The sequence below is a fragment of the Panthera onca genome, chromosome F1 (genome assembly GCF_046562875.1).
Source record: "Panthera onca isolate mPanOnc1 chromosome F1, mPanOnc1 haplotype 2, whole genome shotgun sequence".
In the NCBI taxonomy this organism is placed as follows: domain Eukaryota; kingdom Metazoa; phylum Chordata; class Mammalia; order Carnivora; family Felidae; genus Panthera; species Panthera onca.
The window spans coordinates 38,044,739-38,063,659 of record NC_138355.1 but is presented as its reverse complement, the minus strand read 5'-3'; the positions used below and the strand labels follow the sequence as shown (position 1 = coordinate 38,063,659).

Below are 18,921 nucleotides of genomic sequence, written 5' to 3'. Positions count from 1 at the left end.
TCAGAGGCAGATTTGGAGTATGCTAGGGCAAGTTGTTTAAAAAGAACCATTTTACAATAACATAGAAAAAGATTGTGGCTCCATAAAAACAATGCTAAATTAAGATTGGTGAAGAAATTCTGTTTTCCATGTTAGCTTTAGGGAGTCGTTGACTTCTTCAAGACCCTTCTGAGAACCAAACATGTACTATCCTTAAGGTTGATTTCTGGGTCTGGTTGATTGATAGAGGTCCATCCCTTAAGCAGGCTAAAGGGTGTTCCAGATTCCCTAGAGTTGGTAAAGCATCTCAACAGTGTCTTCGAAGTAAGTGAAAACACAGAATTCTTTGAAATAGTCTATATTAACACAAGGCTCTTTAAATGACAGTTTTTATAAAAGTGGAGTAAACTAGGCTGTAGACTTCAGAAATACCTGTTGAGTGAACCAATGAAACCCTTCTTACTAGTTACTGCTGCTTCAGGCTGCTGGGATGTCCTTTTGTCTCATAACTTGTTTAATGTGTAGCCAAGATTTTTATGGACGTTCTTGTTCCGTATGAGAGATGTCTATTTTTTTTCGGTTCCTTCGAAAATCTCAATAGGACTGTGAGCCAAGAGATAATTTTTAAAAGATTGTTGTAAATTTTTGTTTGAACAAATACACACACACACACACACACACACGCACTGCATAAAATACCCATGTGTGGCTCAATAACTTTTCTAAAGCAAATATTTGTGTAACTACCACAAACGTCAAGAAACAAAATCGTAGAAGTCCCTCAGATTTGCCCCCTCCCTTTCCAGATGCTCTGTTGATCCTGAACTCCATCCACTGACTTATCCAGCCAGTAGGCCCCTGGCATTCTGCCCCTTACACCATATGGCCAGGGATTTCCTTCCCGGCAAACACACAAACCGCGTTCCAGGCAGTTCTTCTCCCTCTTTTGGTCTTGACCAATTTCTGCCTGTCTTCCTGTGCCCTCTGGTGCCATCAAATCACCGTCATTATGTTTTTGCATATTTTGTTCAGGTTTTATAACTGCTATGATGAGGTCTATTTTGCCATCACCCCAGACGATTTTTAAGAGCTGAAAACATTACAGATATCATTGTTGAAATTTCCTTTGTATATTTCTTGATTCCATTAGGTAAAAAGCCAAATACGTGCAAATACACAGAATCTTAACTCCTTCCTACCTGCTTTGAGTCATTCCTCAATGGCATCAAATAACTGTGTTTTTTCAAAGACAGTTATACACATTGTGACCATATTTTTGTAACAATTTCATACATTTCACAGTTGTTATCTTGAAGTCTTTCTTGCCATTACCTGGGTATTTTTAAGAATTTGAACATTGCAGACACTGTTCTATGTCACCATTTCTGTCTCCCTCAAGGCAATTACTGCCTTGAGGTCTGTGTGTAAGCATCCCATCTACGTTTTAATTCTCGTGTTGTATGTGTATTTACATTAGTGGTACATGATATTGTTTTGTATGTTTTTATAATTTATGTGAGCAGTATGGCATATATTTCATCATCTAACTTGACTTTTGGTACTCAATATCGGTTTTATAGCTTACGTTGACACCTTTATATTTAGTTTGTTACTTTCAACACTTGTAGGAGGTTATTTGACGTCTTCAACCTAAATGGTTTAGGTTGAATACATCCAATTTTTCATAGAGCATGGAAAAGAGAAATAAGTTTCACTTTATTTTTAATTTAAAAAAAATATTTTAACATTTGTTTATTTTTGAGAGAGAAACAGAGCATGAGCAGGGGAGGGGCAGAGAGAGAGGGAGACACAGAATCCGAAGCAGGCTCCAGGCTCTGAGCTGTCAGCACAGAGACCGATGCGGGGCTCAAATCCTCTAACTGAGAGATCATGACCTGAGCTGAAGTTGGACACTTAACCGACTAAGCCACCCAGGTGTCCCTTAAATTTTTTTAAAAAACTTTTTTATTTATTTTGAGAGAAAGAGAGAGCATGAGCAGGGCAGGGATAGACAGAGGGAGAGAGAGAATCCCAAGCAGGCTCCGCACGGCACGCAGCCCAAAGCAGGACTCTATCCCACGACCTAAGCCAAAATCAAGAGTCAGACACTTAATCAACTGAGCCATCCAGGTGCCCCATAAGTTTCACTTAAAAAAATTTTTTTTTAAATTTTTTATTTATTTTTGAGACAGAGAGGGACAGAGCATGAGCAGGGGAGGGAGGGAGAGAGGGAGACACAGAATCCGAAGCAGGCTCCAGGCTCTGAGCTGTCAGCGCAGAGCCCGACGTGGGGCAAGAGCTCACGAACCACAAGATCACGACCTGAGCTGAAGTCAGACGCTTAACCGACTGAGCCACCCAGGCGCCCATAAGTTTCACTTTATATAAATTTGTTATAGAGCTAACTTTGTTGAAATATTTCTTTCTGCCAAAAAAAAAAAAAAAATACAAGATAATTTAACAAACTTAAACTAAACCTGAAAAAAATAAATTAAACCTAAGTCAAACATTGTGATAAAAATACAACCAATATTTGGGGTCAATTTTCTCTCTTTTAAGTAATTAACTTACTCTTTAAATATCATCTACCACTTTTTGCTCATATGGGAAAAGAAAGTAGTTGCTGTCACTTAACTGGGTCCTTACGATTACAGCATGTACCATGCACTTTCCATTTCTGGACACTAGCCCTTATAACAAGCTTGCAAAATAAGTCTTTTTAGGTTCATTTTATAGATGGTGCATTCAAGGCACAGAGATTAATTTGTAGGATTCAGACCGTGCCTAGTACTAGGGAGAAAATTGGGGGGGGGGGGTATACACCTGTTTGCCAGCTCCCAGTCCTGTGCTTTTTCTGCTGTGTAATATTGCCTGTTCTCAGTGGTCCCGTGAGTATATTTGTTCACTACTTAAGAGAGCAGAATCTTACTATAAATATATTTACTTGAAAGTGAAGTTTGCTTCATTGCCTTCACTTGCCTCATTCACAGTCATTGAAAGGTATAAAAACTAAGGTGCTCTGGTAATTTGAGTTTTGATAGAGTCTGCTGAAAGATACTTCAGTTTCTGATAGTTTCTCGGTCATAGGATTGGATTGCAGTTTACTATTTAAGCTTTCAAACTCGCTTCTTGCCATCAAGTCCCAAATTATATGGTGTTTGTTGCAGTATTCTTAGTCATGTTTCATATTTACAGTGTTGACTGCTGAATAGATACGCACTGTGGTATATGTTGTTTAAGTTAATACATAAGTGTTTCATAAATTTACTTACAATTATTTCTTTTAGTTATGAAAATCTGAGTTACTTTTGAACTTTGAAGTGCATTTTGTTGATAAATAAAATTGCTAGGAAATCATTGACTTTATTTATTTTTTTTGTAATTCTTTTTTTTTTTTTCCTTCTTCAGATGCTAACATCGCTGCAATTGGTAAGTTCGGTTCTTCGGCAGTTAAAAGAAATTGTCATCACTGTGGGATGTACAATCCATATTCCTGGAAGAGAATCTTGTCTTTTAAGTGTCTTAGGAATACTATTAAAATGCAGTGTTTAAGGGTATCGAAGAGAAAACAGGTAAATCCATTTTATCGACGTATTTGGTGGGCACCATTAGGTACTCGGTATGTTCCTAAGGATTCCCAACCGTGTTCTTGTTCCAAGGTAGTTTTAGGGCAACTTCAAATCATGTGGCCAGTCAATCAGGTATTACTGAATGCTTATTGTCTCAATGCATCGTCAGGCTAGGGGCCAAAGAACAACAAAGAAGAGGCAGGTACCAATACAGTTTTTAAGCCTCCAGTATTCTACAAGTAATCATAAACTACTCCTTGACTGTTTCTAGACTTCTGTCCCATTCCAGAGACAGCAGAGTGCCTTTGGTGATATCCTCTTCCATTTACCTGCCCTATCAGTGATTTAAAGCAAAGTTAGCTTTAAAAAATATTCCGTTGGTGTAGACCTAAGGACCTACTGTGTCGCCATTTATTCTAGTTTTGGTCCCAGTTCTTTTTTGTTGTTCTTAAATATATTATCTGGTATTATACCTTTTAACAAGAAGATTAATAACTCCTAACGAAGATGGTAAAAGAAATGTTTGTTCAAAAGCAATACAGCTAAGTTGGCATATTAATCATACCCACTAGAAGATATACTCTTATAAAGAAAGTATTTCAAAATTATATCCTTATAAGCCAAAGTCTCCTATCTATATATGCATTAGTGAGACAAGGGCCTAAGGCTGAAATCAGGTATTTATTATTATTATTTATAGTTCTTTTATATTTTGAATGAACCTCTCCTCAGCTAAAGTATTTATCTTGAGAGATTTGAACAGTCGGAATTCACTTTGTCTGTTTGATATTTTAAATAGAAATAAACGTATTCTAAATGAAAATCTCACGATTTCATGATTTAATGTTAAGAATGGTGAGTCTAACGGGTGGGCTTTTTCTCAGCTGCCCAGTAGCATCGGATGTAGGTCTGAAGTGCTTATTTTCTCTGACATTCTTGAACTGTGGACTGTGCGATCTTCCAGAAACTTTCTCTCGGGGGTAGTTGTAATTCCAACTTGTGCTCAAAAATAAAGAGGAGCTCTTCCCTTCTTAAAGAAGATCTGCAGTGCTCGTTCTCTTTGGGATCCTAGCTTTGTAACATATAAACCTAAACGTTATCCTTATTTCTTCAATGTGTTCTGTGAATCGGGCCGCTTTTCTCATTCTGTTTGTTATTTATATTTGTGTGTTGTTTTTATTTGAGTGTAACAGACACTCATTTTCCCTTAGTCTCAGGTGTACAATACAGCGATCCCGCAAGTGTATACGTTATGCTTGCTCAGCACTCGTGTAGCCAATCTTTTTTTTTTTTTTTTTCATTATTGCCTTCTCTCCCTCAAGGAACAGTTTAGACATTTCCCCCCACTAATGGTCTCCCTGTGACATTTTACTACCACAAATATAATGCAAATCTATTTATATACTGCATTTATATCTTTATACGTAAGAAAGTAAGATTTTTTTCAGCCTGTTGGGATGATACTACACCCCACTGAGAATACATGCTCTTCATAGTTGTATTTTGTTTTCGCTCTTGTTTCTGGTTTTGTTTTTTATGCCAACATTGTATAGAAGAAGACAGGCTTGGGCTTTGGAGTCAGGCAGACCTTGCTTTGAATCCTGGTTTGTTTTGTTTTGTTTAATTTAGTAAGTATTCAGCCCCACTGATTGAGCTTAATCTGAGTCCCGGTTTTCTCTTTTTATGATCCCTATTTAAAGTCTTTAAAGCCGAATGAGATAGTAGGATATGAAAACTCCCAGCACGGTGTTCAACATTGAATAAATAGTAGCTTAAAGAAGTCCTAGAATGCAGTCACTGTTGTTTTCCTAAGATGGTGTTCTGACAGTTTTAACAACTCCCTCTGGCCACACCAAAGAATAAGAACAGTCCTTTATTAAAGTAATATTTGCGTGTTGGCTGAGTGGCAAGTCCTGTCGTGAGATTCTTATATGTATTACTTTATTTACTTCTCAAAACATCTTACAGTGTCTCTATGTCCCATTTTTTTTAGCGGAAAGAACTGTTTTTGCAAGACTTGTAACTTACCCGAGGTCACACAGCTCTTAGGTGCTTCAATGGAGGCTTGACTTGTTTCTCCAGCACTAGGTACTCAAAAGGATAGAAAGATTCTTGTCCTATACAAAAACCTGCACAACTCAAATTTGAAAATTAATGTGGTCTTGGTTCTTTACTTCTTTCCCCCGTCATTGCTGAAATCCCATATTGTGACATTCATAAATTTCTCATGGTGGTTAACAGGTCCGCTGAAGGAATATTTAAGAAAAAATTAGAGACTACTCAGTGAAATATCTAAAATGCTTTTTCTGTAGCCTTTAATATCACATGCTTATTCATTTATGCTTTATACATATCCGCCTGCATACGGCATATGTTACAGACTAGCCCAAGTGGAAGTGTATTTCCAAGACTCGTGAATCATCAGTGTATTTGAAAGGCATCGGATGCTGTAATACGAGGTCTTTGGTGTGTGCTATTACCCGTCTCTGTGTATGACAAACTTAAATCCCGTTATAAAAAATGACTTCAATTGTCTATAAGTTACTCAAAGTTAAGAAGTCAGGTGGCATAATTATAGCATTTTTCATTGATCTTCTTAGGCTGGCAAGAGAAGTGTGAACGTCTCCCACTTAAAAAGTACGGAGGCACAGAAAAGCCATTGATGGTAGCAAAACCCTAACAGGGTCCTATGGATGTTGCTGAGGAAGCAGTGTTGAATTCTGGTTTCTCAATCTGGAAATAAAAATTTAAGGTTTAATCAAGCACATTCTTTTTCCACCAAAAAAAAAAAATCTCTTTCTGTTGTGACTTCACTTGTCCACAGACGTCAGTTCCTTTATTCTGTTTTGTTAAATAGGATTAGAAGGAAGAACAACCCATTCACAACTTTTTAAGTTTTTTTTTTTTTTTTTTTATATAGCATCTGGACTACATTTCCACTTTATTAACAATATAAGTGAGACCTTTTGAAGTGAGGAGACAAATTCACATTTCTTCAGAAAAAGCATCACTAAATTAACGTCAGATCTTGTATGTGGAATCTGACTTGGGTTCTTCAGAAATGGAGAAGGTACTCCATCTGATATAAATTGGGCTTGAATAACTTCAGGTATTTTTACTGAGAATACTATAAACAGTTAAAATCATGACCAGAGCCTGGGGTTAGATATACGTTTCTCTCCAGTAATAAACCGATCACCTCACCCTTTTTTGGTCTCGGTTTTCTCTTATGTAAAAAGAAGATCCATCATTCAGTGTAATTTAATAAATATTTACTAAACACTTCCTACTATTTGCCAAGTACTGCACTAGTTATTGGAGTAACGGGATACAAGGTGGCAAACTGCTTTGCGATGTTTTAAACACTAAGTATTATTCTATACAATGAGGACCATTGCTAAAACACTCCTTTTACTTGGCAGAAACCCATTTTGTAAAATTATGTAATTTTCCTACCTAAAAACTCTTCAGTTAATGACTAAGAATGTTGCTGTCATAATCATAATCTCATTGCCTCATTTATTCCAAGTGGTAAGTCTTAACACCCTTGGGTTGGTTTTCTGTAGATACCAAGTGAATTTTGAGAACGTAACTATTGCCTTTATACCTTAAAGTTTTCTTTGCTTATAATTTGGAGGGTAATACTCTTATTATTTGCTAAAGAATCATTTATGTAGAATCCTGTTTCTCCTATTTCTGTATTTTATTCTAGTCCCCTGTGAAAACATGAGTCTCCACACACATTGTTCTAGAGTTACGTGCGTTGATCAGTGTTCTAAGAGTAAGATTTTAGTTCTGTCATCCAGATACTCTGGATCACTTTAAAATTTTCTAGCTTCGTTTATCATTCAAATTGAAAATGGGATGGTTTTTCAGCAATTGAAAATGGCAGAGGTTAATGGGGAGTGATGGAGGGAAAAGAAACCCCAAATTTTTGAGGAGCCATGATATATTTTATGAATACAGTCTTTCCACGCTAATGATGTGGTAGAGAATCAGTTAAAGAAATTGATTGGGTAAAATACTATAAAAACTTACCTGTGGTAGAAATAGCTGTTTTGTTAAATCATGTATCCATACGACAGTGTGATTGTGTGACATCTGTATTTGGCTGATTTGGAACTGATTTGTGATTTGGCCACATTTAACCTCACTCAGTTGCTTTCCTTTTGTTATCTGTAGTTTCCTATGCAATACAGATCTAAATAATAGATTTCAAGGACCCTAGAGGGTGAAGTAGGGAGGAAAAGGGAGACCAAGAATGGCATAGACAAAGGGCAAATGGGTGGGTTTTGAGAAGAAAGATTATGTGTAAAAATCAAACTGTAAAAAGTATTGTTGACCAACTTATTTGACCAATTGTTGTTCTATCGTTCAACTCAAAATAGTGCATTTAATCCTAAAAGTAAATATTAGCTTTCCTAACTGAAATTTTATCTACAAAAGACTAAACACTGGAGGGCTTATTCTGTAAGCAAAGTAAATATGTTGTACCCTCCATGCACAGGTGATCTTACCTTTCCTGTGATGGAGAAAGGCCTACATCTCTTATCTTTACTATGAACTAAGCGGCCTTCCCATTAACAACCACAGATGTAACTCTCACCTTTCTGAAACTCAAATTACTCATCTGCAAAATGAGAGTGAACTTCAAGATACCTCCTAGTGCTAAAATTACATAAGGCAGTCATCATAAAATTGAACATGGTCAGGTTGAAACACTTCATTATCCTCTCCAACCCGTTAAACAAATTTTATTTGAGCACGGTGATACTTTAAATATTTTATTTCATTTTGCTTTGAAAGAAAGCAGGATAAGTACCATGCAATTTTTACTGTCAAACGTGACATAAAAAAGCTATACACAAACTGTCATTCATGGTCTCCTATTTTTCTTTAACTTGTCTCATATCCAATGTATTTGTCTTTGTGAAAGTGCATAGTATATGTAATTGTTCATGTTTCTATTAACTGTGTTACTAAATTTTTTCCTCCTCAAGGACTTGTTGCTGGTACTGTAATTGGTACCCTAATTGTAGGCAAAATTGTCTGGCACTATGGAAAATCAGGGTGAGCAGAAATTCTGATGATTTAAAAAAAATTGTTCTTAGCTTCTTTCCAGTAAAACCTGACACTCTACCAGAAGGTAACTTTCTTAGCTTAATTGTATGCTTTGAAATCTATCTCTTTATTCCTTTTCTCTGTAATTACAACCCTGGGTCAACAGACTTTGTGTCTTTTTTTTTTTTTTTTTAATTTTTCAGTAAATTCAAGGACATTAACATTTCAAAGGCACGTGATTTGAAAGCCAAATTCTCACTTTGCCATCTATTAATCAAATCACCTTGTGTCCCTACTCAGTACAACTTACCATAGGATCTGTGTTACACAGAGCAAAACCCCAAGAAAAGTCAGACTCTAACATATTGTTAACGTTGTCTGTGGGTAGCCTTTTTCTGAGTCGTATTTATTAAAACACACCAAAACACCTAAAAACAGCCCATTGGTTAGGAGGGCGGGCTCAGGAGCCTGACCACTTGCTTTGAATCCACCTGGCTCTACACTTTATGTGCCATGTGACAACGGGTAACTTCATCTCTCTAATGCCTCCGTTTTCTTATTTGTAAAGTGGGAGAAGCATAGTACCTGCCTCTGGGGATGGTAGTAAGGATCGAATGAGTTGCCCACCATAAAGAAGAAGGTAGAATGTTGCTTGGCACATGGAAAGCCCTCAGATGGTAAAACAGCAACACATTAAAAAAAAAAAAAAAAGTCGGTATGATTTGGAACATCTGACCTGCATTAAATGTATTTTACATATGATGCCTTGGTTGGCTCTGACATTTCCTGTCAACAGAGGATTATTTAACTTGACCCTCCTCTGTTCAGAAAACTTACTATAGAGTTCATATAAACTTGAATTATTTCTAAACTGCCCTAATGCCTATCTATTTTTTTATCAATTCAAAACAACCATATATTTTTTATTAATTCAAAACAACCATATATATATGTATATGTGGTATATGTATATATATACATATGTACATATACATATATACATATACATTACATATGTATATATACATTACATATGTATATATACATTACATATGTATATATATACATATACATTACATATGTATATATATACATATACATATGTATATATATACATATACCACATATATACGTACCATATATATACATATTACCACATATATACATATATATACATGTATATATATTCATGTATATATATACATATACCACATATACATATATATGGTTGTTTTGAATTAATAAGAAATATATGGTTTTAAATTGATAAAAAATAGTCATTAAGGCAGTTTAGAAATAATTCAAGTATACATATGTATACATCTATATGTATGTATATACATATACATATATATGTTATTTATTTATTTTGAGAGAGAGAGTGCAAGCAGGGAAGGGGCAGAGAGAGAGGGAGAGAGAGAGAATCCCAAGGAGGCTCTGTGCTGTCAGCACAGAGCTGGATGTGGGGCTCAATCCCATGAACTGTGAGACCATGACCTGAGCCAAAATCAAGAGTCGGATGCTTAGCCAACGGAGCCACCCAGGCCCCTCGAAACAACTATATTTTAATGCTGTTACTAAATGGCTTGTTTTAATTTGGGGGTTGATGTGAGCTATCTACTTTTTACCCTCTGTAACTCTTACCTTTCTCCTTAAATTAACAATATGATTTAAGCCTATTATAAGCTAAATTATGTAAATGTTCTTTAAAACACTGAATGGTTCAGTCTTCCAGTAAAATTATCTGACCACTGGGTCCTGGGCTTTGTGGGTTTTTAAAATAGTTTTTACAGCTATTTGTTTACTGCCAATAAAGTATTATATATATATATATATATATATATATATATATATATATGTTTTATTGCTATAATAGCAAATGTAGTAAAAGAGTTCAGATTTTTCAGAAGCTTTTTAAGAACGTGTTTTAGACTCCACCAAAAACATACAGAATTCTAAGACCTATTAAGTGAGTTGCATTGGTACAGATGCTTTAGCAAAACTACTGTGGAAAAAAACAGTAGACTGCCCATCTTCTGTACTTCTTTGCCCTCATTCCAGCTCTCCTCTTGAATTAGAGCATTATCAGTTTGCCTTCCAAAGCCAGTGCTTGGTAGGTGAGAGGGGTGGAAGGGAAGGTGGAGTGTATTGGGCGCTCTCTGGGCTGCTTCAGTTTCTTTACGTACTTTAGTAAAGTAATCAGCCATGATGGTTTTAATAGGATGAAAAGTGCTGAGACAGAGAAGGAGAAAATACCTGTTTTGAATTTCACTGGGGTTTTGCAATAAACCTAGTTCCCCTATTTCTGAAGCACAGAAGTTTGCGCAAACCCCTGAGGAGGAATTTGCCTTTTTCAAGTGCCCTTAAAAAAAAAACACTCCACTTGCCTAGTTTTGCAAGTATAAGCTGTTGAAGGTAAGAGCGAAGTTCATACATTCCTGGTTATACTCCAGATCTCATACTGATTTAATTAAACATTGGGTCTTAATAGGGACTGGGAAAGGGTTAATGAGTATGAAGGTGATAATGTACCTTCGCCTGGTGATCCTTCATGTTTGCCTATCAAAGGATTTGCTTACTGCTTTTTAGAAATGTTGGGTTTGGGTGATGAGTTTTAGTTCAAAAGAGGGACCCGGTTGTAAGGGAATGCTGATCTTGCTTTTCGGTTGAAATTACCATTATATAATTCAATTGGTGTTTTCCTTCTCCACTACTCAGCTCTTATTACATACATGAAAACAGAAAAGCATGCAGTTGTCTTTCGTAATTTCACCGTGATTGGTTATACCTCAGAAGTCAAACCTCTGGTCAGTTCTAAAAGGTATATGGTTTTACAAAGTCGCATCTCTGTGTCTTGCAGAATGTCCATCAGTACACTGGGGCGGGACTTAACCTGTGACCGTTCAAGGACTTGTCAGAATTGGTTTTCATGATTGAGTGACTAACTCATTGAGTCTCTCATTCGCGTGCCGTGTCCTCCAACTCTGTGTTCATCGTCTCACCTTGGGTTTTGCACTCAGCTTATTGTAATGACTGGATGCTAGCAAAACCGCAAATATCTCGTAAAACAAAAGGTGGATGCATTGGGACTTACAAATAGGAATGCCTTTCTTATGACTATTTGCATTGTGAGATGATTGGCTTATAGTGTATTTGTATTTGCATTTCTCCGGTTTGGTTGGTGGCTTTTAGAATTTCCAGTGTGTAGGAAATATTAAAATTGGTTTTACGGTATCTTTCGTAAGTCACGTTTATAGATCTTACAGCCCTTTTATATTATACAAAATTATGATGCCAAAATACCATAATATAAACGTATCTGTGAAATTTTCTGGGTGTCTTTCTCTAGGTGTCTTTTGACGAAACTTTCCTCTATTGCACATGTAGCAGGGGTTTTCATTGACTTTTATTCTGAAAGTATCTTCATCGAGTCTAATTTGACTGCTTATTTTCAAGAAACTAAAAAACTCAGGTATCCTATTTTAGTTGCTATAGCAACTAAACACTAAATTCTACCCTGGCTGAGGTTGGATGACTTACTAATTTCCATTTGTTTTGCATGCTGCATTAACGGATTAATTTTCATCGTTTATCACATAATAACCAAAAGATTAATGTGTATCATCAGTCAATAAAATTATTTTGACTTTAATTTTCTTTTTTAACTTTCAGGACACACATGTATAACATTGACAGTTTTGCTTATGACGCTAGTAACCGTCGGCTAGCTGACTTAGCCGAAGAAGAGATCAGAAGAAAATATACACAAGTGTGCAGAATATTTCTAGTTTCTTAGAACCTTGTGGAGGAATGGACACAATAAATGTAATAGTGCTCGTCATTTTTCATGTTATCACTGTCTTTACGGGGCGTAGGAAAATCAGTGGAGCAGGTCTGTCCTGAACCTCTTGAAAATAGAACCACTTGCAAGATTTAGAGTGATCACTTTCCTTAAAGCGTAGGAAAGTGCAGAGGTTTGTTCACGCTTAGAACGTGAACGTGAATGTGAAGGAAATAAGTGAGTTTTTTCACTAGATGTGTAATGTTACTTTTGTTTACAAAGAAAACTAAATATTAAAAACAGTGATTGGATATTGAAGACAAAAAACCGCAAGTCTCTTCTGAGCAGACTTGCCAAAGAGAGATGAACCGTATGGTAAAATAACTCTTGACTATTAGGCATTGTCCTGTTTTCTTATTCCATTATGATGAGGCTGAAGGCGTTGGCAAAATTTTTTAAAGGAAAAATATGCTAATGACCCAAGAGCATTGATTTTTCTGGGGTTGGTGGAAATGGGGGAACACAGAATGAAGAAATAATTCTTTGGCTATCATTTTGTTTAAAAACAATCTTTTTTTTTTTTTTTTTTGGAGAAAGACCCCTGTGAAAGGTTGAAAGGTATCTTCATTGACTTAATGTCTTTAAAAGTATATTACAATATTAACATAAGAGTCTATATTTCTGAAGTAGGGGGTGTTCATAGCCAAATCCTAAATCTTATTCTTTTATAATATTAAGATTAATTTATTTATATTTATTCATGTCAGTGAACGCATTGATTTTACATGTATAGCAAGAAAAATTCAAGAAGATATGTAAAGAAAAATTTATTTTCCCTAAATGGAAATAAATAATGGATTGCATTTTTGTCTCATGTAGTACTTGAAATTTATTTTCTTAAATATAAATATTTATTTCTAAATAGGAGATTATTTTCCTGCATCTCATAAGTACTTAATAATGCTATCATTTGGTTCTCCTGGTGCGAAACATTTTCAGTTACTTTTATTTACTTATTTATTTATTTAGAGAGCGAGCGTGAGCAGGGGAGGGGCAGAGTTAATTTCTTTTAACATTTTTTCATTTTTGAGAGACGGAGAGAGACAGAGCATGAGCCGGGGGAGGAGCAGAGAGAGAGGGAGACACAGAATCCAAAGCACGCTCCAGGCTCTGAGCCGTCAGCACAGAGCCCGAGGTGGGGCTTGAACTCACGGACCGCAAGATCATGACCTGAGCTGAAGTTGGTCACTTAACCGACTGAGCCACTCAGGCACTGAGAGAGAGAGACAGAGAGAGAGAGAGAGAGAGAGAGAGATTGAGAGAATCTTAAGCAGGTTCCACGCTCAACACAGAGCCTGACTCGGGACTCGGTCTCATGACCCTGGGATCATGACCTGAGCCAAAATTTCAGCAAGAGTCCCATGCTGAACCAACTAAGCCACCCAGGTGCCCCTTAAGTTACTTGTAAATTATGCCATATTGTACTACCTCAAGCATGTCATATTCTCATATAAGAGTTGTGTCACTTGTTATTAATTTACCTAAGGACAATCACATTAATTTCTAGATGATTATCCATTCTTCTCATCTTACTGATTACATTTGAAGGGCTGGAATAGACTAGCATATACATATAACTAAAGTTAACAATAATTATTTTGCCATATTGCTTCATCCATTTTGTTGTTAAAGTATTTTAAAGTAAACGTCATATGCATCATGGTATTTCACTATAAATACTTCAATATGATTTCTAACAAGAAGGACATGTATTCTACCTAACCACAATCATCACAACTAACGAGATTAACAATAATTTCCTAATAGCTTCTAATATTAGGAAATTTTTTGAACTTTCCTAAAAGTTCTGCATGTAGCCACATGTAGCTACTAATCCATTTGTTTGTTAAATAAGAGGGCCTGCTCCGCCTACTTTGTGACAGTTTGGTGCTTCCTGGGGTAGCAGCGAGCATAACAACGATTCAGTTAGAAAAACACCTGAGCGCCTACTATGTGCAGGTCACCATGTGCTAGGTGTGTGCTTACCAAGATCTACAACACAGTGGCTACCCCCAATTTGCTTAGGTTCTATCACAGGAAAAGCAAAACTAACACAGTGAGAGAAAAAGTGTAGAATTACGAATATTCCAGCAATCACCCGTACAGAATACAGGGAGTATCTAAGCTATCTTTGCTACACGAGCGCGTGGTGGGCAGGGAGGCGTTCGAGACAGGATGTGAATTAAGGAAGGACAAATAGATGAGATTCACATAGCGGGAATGGAAAGTGCAAACGCAGTGCGCCCAAAGTAGGAAAGGCTCACGGAGAAGACTTGTGTTCGGTGGAGAAGTAAAAATGGTAAGTTCCGCATAATTATTCTGTGTGATTAAAGTGGAATCAATGGACACAGGTTTATAATAACAGGCATTTTAGATATTGGGAAATAATTGAACTTCAGCAATACCATACACTGAGTTAACCTTTATATCTTATTATTTAGATAAAGGTAAAGCTGAAAAAATATTTAATAGTTACCTTGAAGAAAATAAACAGTAGGCGTATTGGGGCTAATGGCATTTTCTTACAGGATTTATAACTACTTTGTGTCCTGTTGTCATGAACTTGAATAATTTTATGTTTTTTCCCAAGGTAAGCTCTCCTTTGAGATGATACTTTGATTGCAGAGATGGTATTGCCTTTACCCTTGACACTGTTGCTGATAATCCATGCAGGAAATTATACTTGCTTAACACAGAAATTTGTGTAGTATAATATTTAACCTACTATCACTACCACTATCACGTTTCTTAGAACACTTAAATATTTTTTGTCTTGTCACACCCTCCTACTTTTTGTTGGTGAATGCCCAAGGTGGAAGTGCCTTTTTTTCTACTCAACCAACTTGAGCGTCCCCTCCACCCCCTTGCCTAAATTAAAAAACAGCTCCCTCCATGGGGCGCCTGGGTGGCTCAGTCGGTTGAGCAGCCGACTTCAGCTCAGGTCACGATCACGTGGTCTGTGAGTTCGAGCCCCACCTCGGGCTCTGTGCTGACAGCTCAGAACCTGGAGCCTGTTTCAGATTCTGTGTTTCTCTCTCTCTCCCCCTCCCCCACTCATCCTCTGTCTCTCTCTCTCAAAATAAAAGAAAAAAACTTAAAAAAAAAAAAAAAGCCTTCCTCCCTAAAGTCAATGCTTCTTTTGCAAACTAGTCCAGTGGTGGCTGGTTCGTTTTCATGCTCCTTGTTGTCTCAGTGTTGAGAAGTGGTGGTATTCTTTTCCTTGCTTCCCATTGCCTGTACTTCATCCATCTCAATATATTCCTTAAATTTTCTTTTAGTGTGTATCTATTTCAGAAAGAGAGAGAGAGAGAGAGAGCATGAGCCGGGGAGGGACAGAGAGAGGGAGACACAGACTCCAAAACGGGCTCCAGGCTCTGAGCTGTCAGCACAGAGCCCCACTCGGGGCTCGAACTCATGAACTGCGAGATCATGACCGGAGCTGAAGTGGGATGCTTACCTGACTGAGCCACCCAGGCGCCCTTCCCATATATTCTTTAAAAAGTGTATCTGTTCTTTACTCTGGTAGGACAATTTACTAATATATTAAGTTTTTTTCCCTATAGTTTTCCCTTTCTCAACTCCAAGTGGGTAGCAAATTTTGGTCTTCCTTGCTCTAGGGGAACATCCTGACTTCTGGGAGCAGAACCACTAAAAGACATCTCTCTTCCTTGCTGTTCTCTGAAATTCTATACTCTCATCATAGACTAACTAAGCTGGTGGGGCGGGGGTGGGGGGGGGGAGGTAGAAACAGAACCAGGAAGAGGGAAGATTCCTGTGAATAATAAGACAGATGTTGCTAACAACCTCAAAGTCTCTGAACCAGGCATCCTGACAGCTTCTGGGGTGAAAAGGTAAGGACTCAGAGGTACATGATGGGAAGCATAATGTTATATTTTGAAGTTGAGACTAGCAGGATTTGTTAAAGGATTAGGTGTGCCGTTAAAAAGGCAAGAAAGGAATTAAGGATGACACTAAGAGTTTTAGCCTGAGCGACAGAAAGCGGGGAGGTTGCACTTACTAAACCTTAACTCCCTTGGGGAAGACTTCTGTAACAGAAAGGTCAGGAGTTTGTGTTCCTATATGTAAGTTTGAGATGCCTTTTGGGCATCAAAGTAGAGATGTTGTATAAGTAGTCAAAAATACAAATCTGGAATTCTGAAGCGGGGGTCTAGGCTTGAGATGTATATGTGGGAGTCATCAATAAGAGAATATGTGTCAATGAACCCAAGTGATGAAAGCAAGAGGAAGACAGATTCAGCATTAAGGTTTACGATATGGACATCATTGGTGTCCTTGAGCAAAGCTCTTTCAGTACCGTGGTTGTGAGTCAAAGCCTAGGTTAAGAGGCCAAAAAGCGACTCGGACAAGAGAGATTAAAGATGGCCAATGCAGGTGAATACAGACAACTTTTTTTTTTTTTTTAATTTTTTTTTTTAACGTTTATTTATTTTGGAGACAGAGAGTGAATGGGGGAGGGTCAGAGAGAGAGGGAGACACAGAATCAGAAGCAGGCTCCAGGCTCTGAGCTATCAGCACAGAGCCCGACGCGGGGCTCGAACTCACAGACCGTGCGATCATGACCTGAGCCGAAGTCGGACGCCCAACCGACCAAGCCACCCAGGCGCCCCCAGACAACTTTTTTGAGACGTTTTGCAGAAAAGTTTGGGCAGAGAAATGTTCGTTGGAACATACTGCGAGCTTAAGAAACATTCCATTTTAAAATATGGGGAGAAGTAGATCATGGTATACGCTGATAGGTATGATGCAGGAGAAAGAAGGGAAGATTTCTAGCTCTTGAGGAGGCGAGAGGTAATTGACTCCATCCGGAAAAGTGGTATAATTAGTGGTCAAGAGCATGAATTATGGAGACAACCTGCCTGCGCTCAAATCAAACTCCCGCCATTTAACAACTGTGTGACTTCAGGAAAATTCCTTGCCTGTGTACCTTATTTATCTATCTATAAAGTGCCTTTCCATCTGTGAAGTGGTGATACATAGGATGCTGCGAGAAGTAAGTTAATAAACGTAAAGGGTTTAGAATAGTGCCAATCACATAGGAAGGGCTCAGGAAGTTTTAGCTGTTATTAGTGCACAAATGGAGAGCCTGGCCTTAGATAGAAGTAGATAGAGCAGGTCATCCATAGTTAATAGGAAGGAAAGTAGCATATAAAGGTTCATCTGCAGAAGCGTGTGGGATGCCACGGTGGCAACTTCTGCAAATTTCCTTCTACTTTTTTATCGACATAGAAAGCAAGGTCATCGCAAGTATGAAGTATGTGAGGAGGTGTTATACATTTGGTGAGAGGAAGAGAAGGAAAAGACTGGAGAAATTTAGTAAAATTAGTGGGCGAGTTGGTGTGAGTGCTCGTGAATCGAGATTGCAACCATTGAGCTTGGAGTGGCCCAGACATCTAAAGATGATGGCAGGAAAGAAGGTAGCAGGTGATGTACTCTGATGGCATGAGATTCGAAGGAAAGGGCTTTGTGGTGAGGGAGGAGGGAGATTGGCCTACAAGTATCAATAATGAAAAACATAGGGCACCAAGTTCACATCCAGGCCTGGTAATATGTGGAGTGAGGGAGGTCAACAAGAGATGCTTTTGCCCTACCAGAGATTTGTGTGCAAGTTCAAGTGCAATGTACATTCCTCTTCCACTCCTTGTTATCATAATCTGTCTACTTTCCCATCCCTCACTCATGTTTGCTGAGGGTCTTCTACACATCGTACATTAAATATACATTAGATCTGTCTGCTCAGAAATCCTAGGTGCAATGAGACTCCAGAACTAGATTTCTAAATATCATCGTCCAATAAAATAAATCCCAGTTCCTTGGAGAAAAAGGCCGATACTAGTGTTGGGGCAGGGAAAGTAGAAGATGACCCTGAGACATCTTGTAGTATCCGAAATTAATGGGTTCAGAAAATAAATGCTCAAAAAATGATGGCAACCTGTCAAAAGGACTCAGAAACCAGCTTGAACAAGCTCCCTTTGACCAAATCTGGGACAATTAGAAAAAAAAATAAATAATGGGGGCGCCTGTGTGGCTCAGTCGGTTAAGCGTCCGACCTCGGCTCAGGTCACGATCTCACGGTCCGTGAGTTCGAGCCCCGCGTCGGGCTCTGGGCTGATGGCCCAGAGCCTGGAGCCTGCTTCGGATTCTGTGTCTCCCTCTCTCTCTGCCCCTCCCCCGTTCATGCTCTGTCTCTCTCTGTCTCAAAAATAAATAAACGTTAAAAAAAATTAAAAAAAAAAAGAAAAAAATAATGGCAATGGATTATAATACATAGGAAAAAAGTGGAAACTTGAGTGCATGCTGGTATAAATAAATAAATGGGAAAGAAAATTCCTTTTTTTTTTTTTACAGCAGAATTCCAATGAATACCTGTGCGAGGAACGATTTAACTAGAAAATCAGCATTTGGCAGCCCTCATTGTAACGATACTTTCAGGCAAGAATCCTCAATGGATTC

At 37.8% G+C, this 18,921-nt stretch overlaps 1 protein-coding gene across 15 annotated transcripts in view; it reads left to right on the top strand.

Moving 5' to 3' along the window:
• Nucleotides 1-18,921, top strand: part of CD55 (CD55 molecule (Cromer blood group)) — a 51,665-nt gene that overhangs the window by 17,614 nt on the left and 15,130 nt on the right. For 4 of the 15 annotated variants that reach the window (XR_009613558.3, XM_078440625.2, XM_078440624.2 and 1 more), the window contains exon 8: nt 3,388-3,408. Coding sequence is in view for 13 of the 15 variants with exons in the window: in XM_078440625.2 (XP_078296751.2) it covers nt 3,388-3,408 (21 nt within the window). In the remaining 2 variants the exon portion in view is untranslated. The other 11 variants (XM_081791901.1, XM_078440623.2, XM_078440626.2 and 8 more) reach the window with 7 other exon arrangements.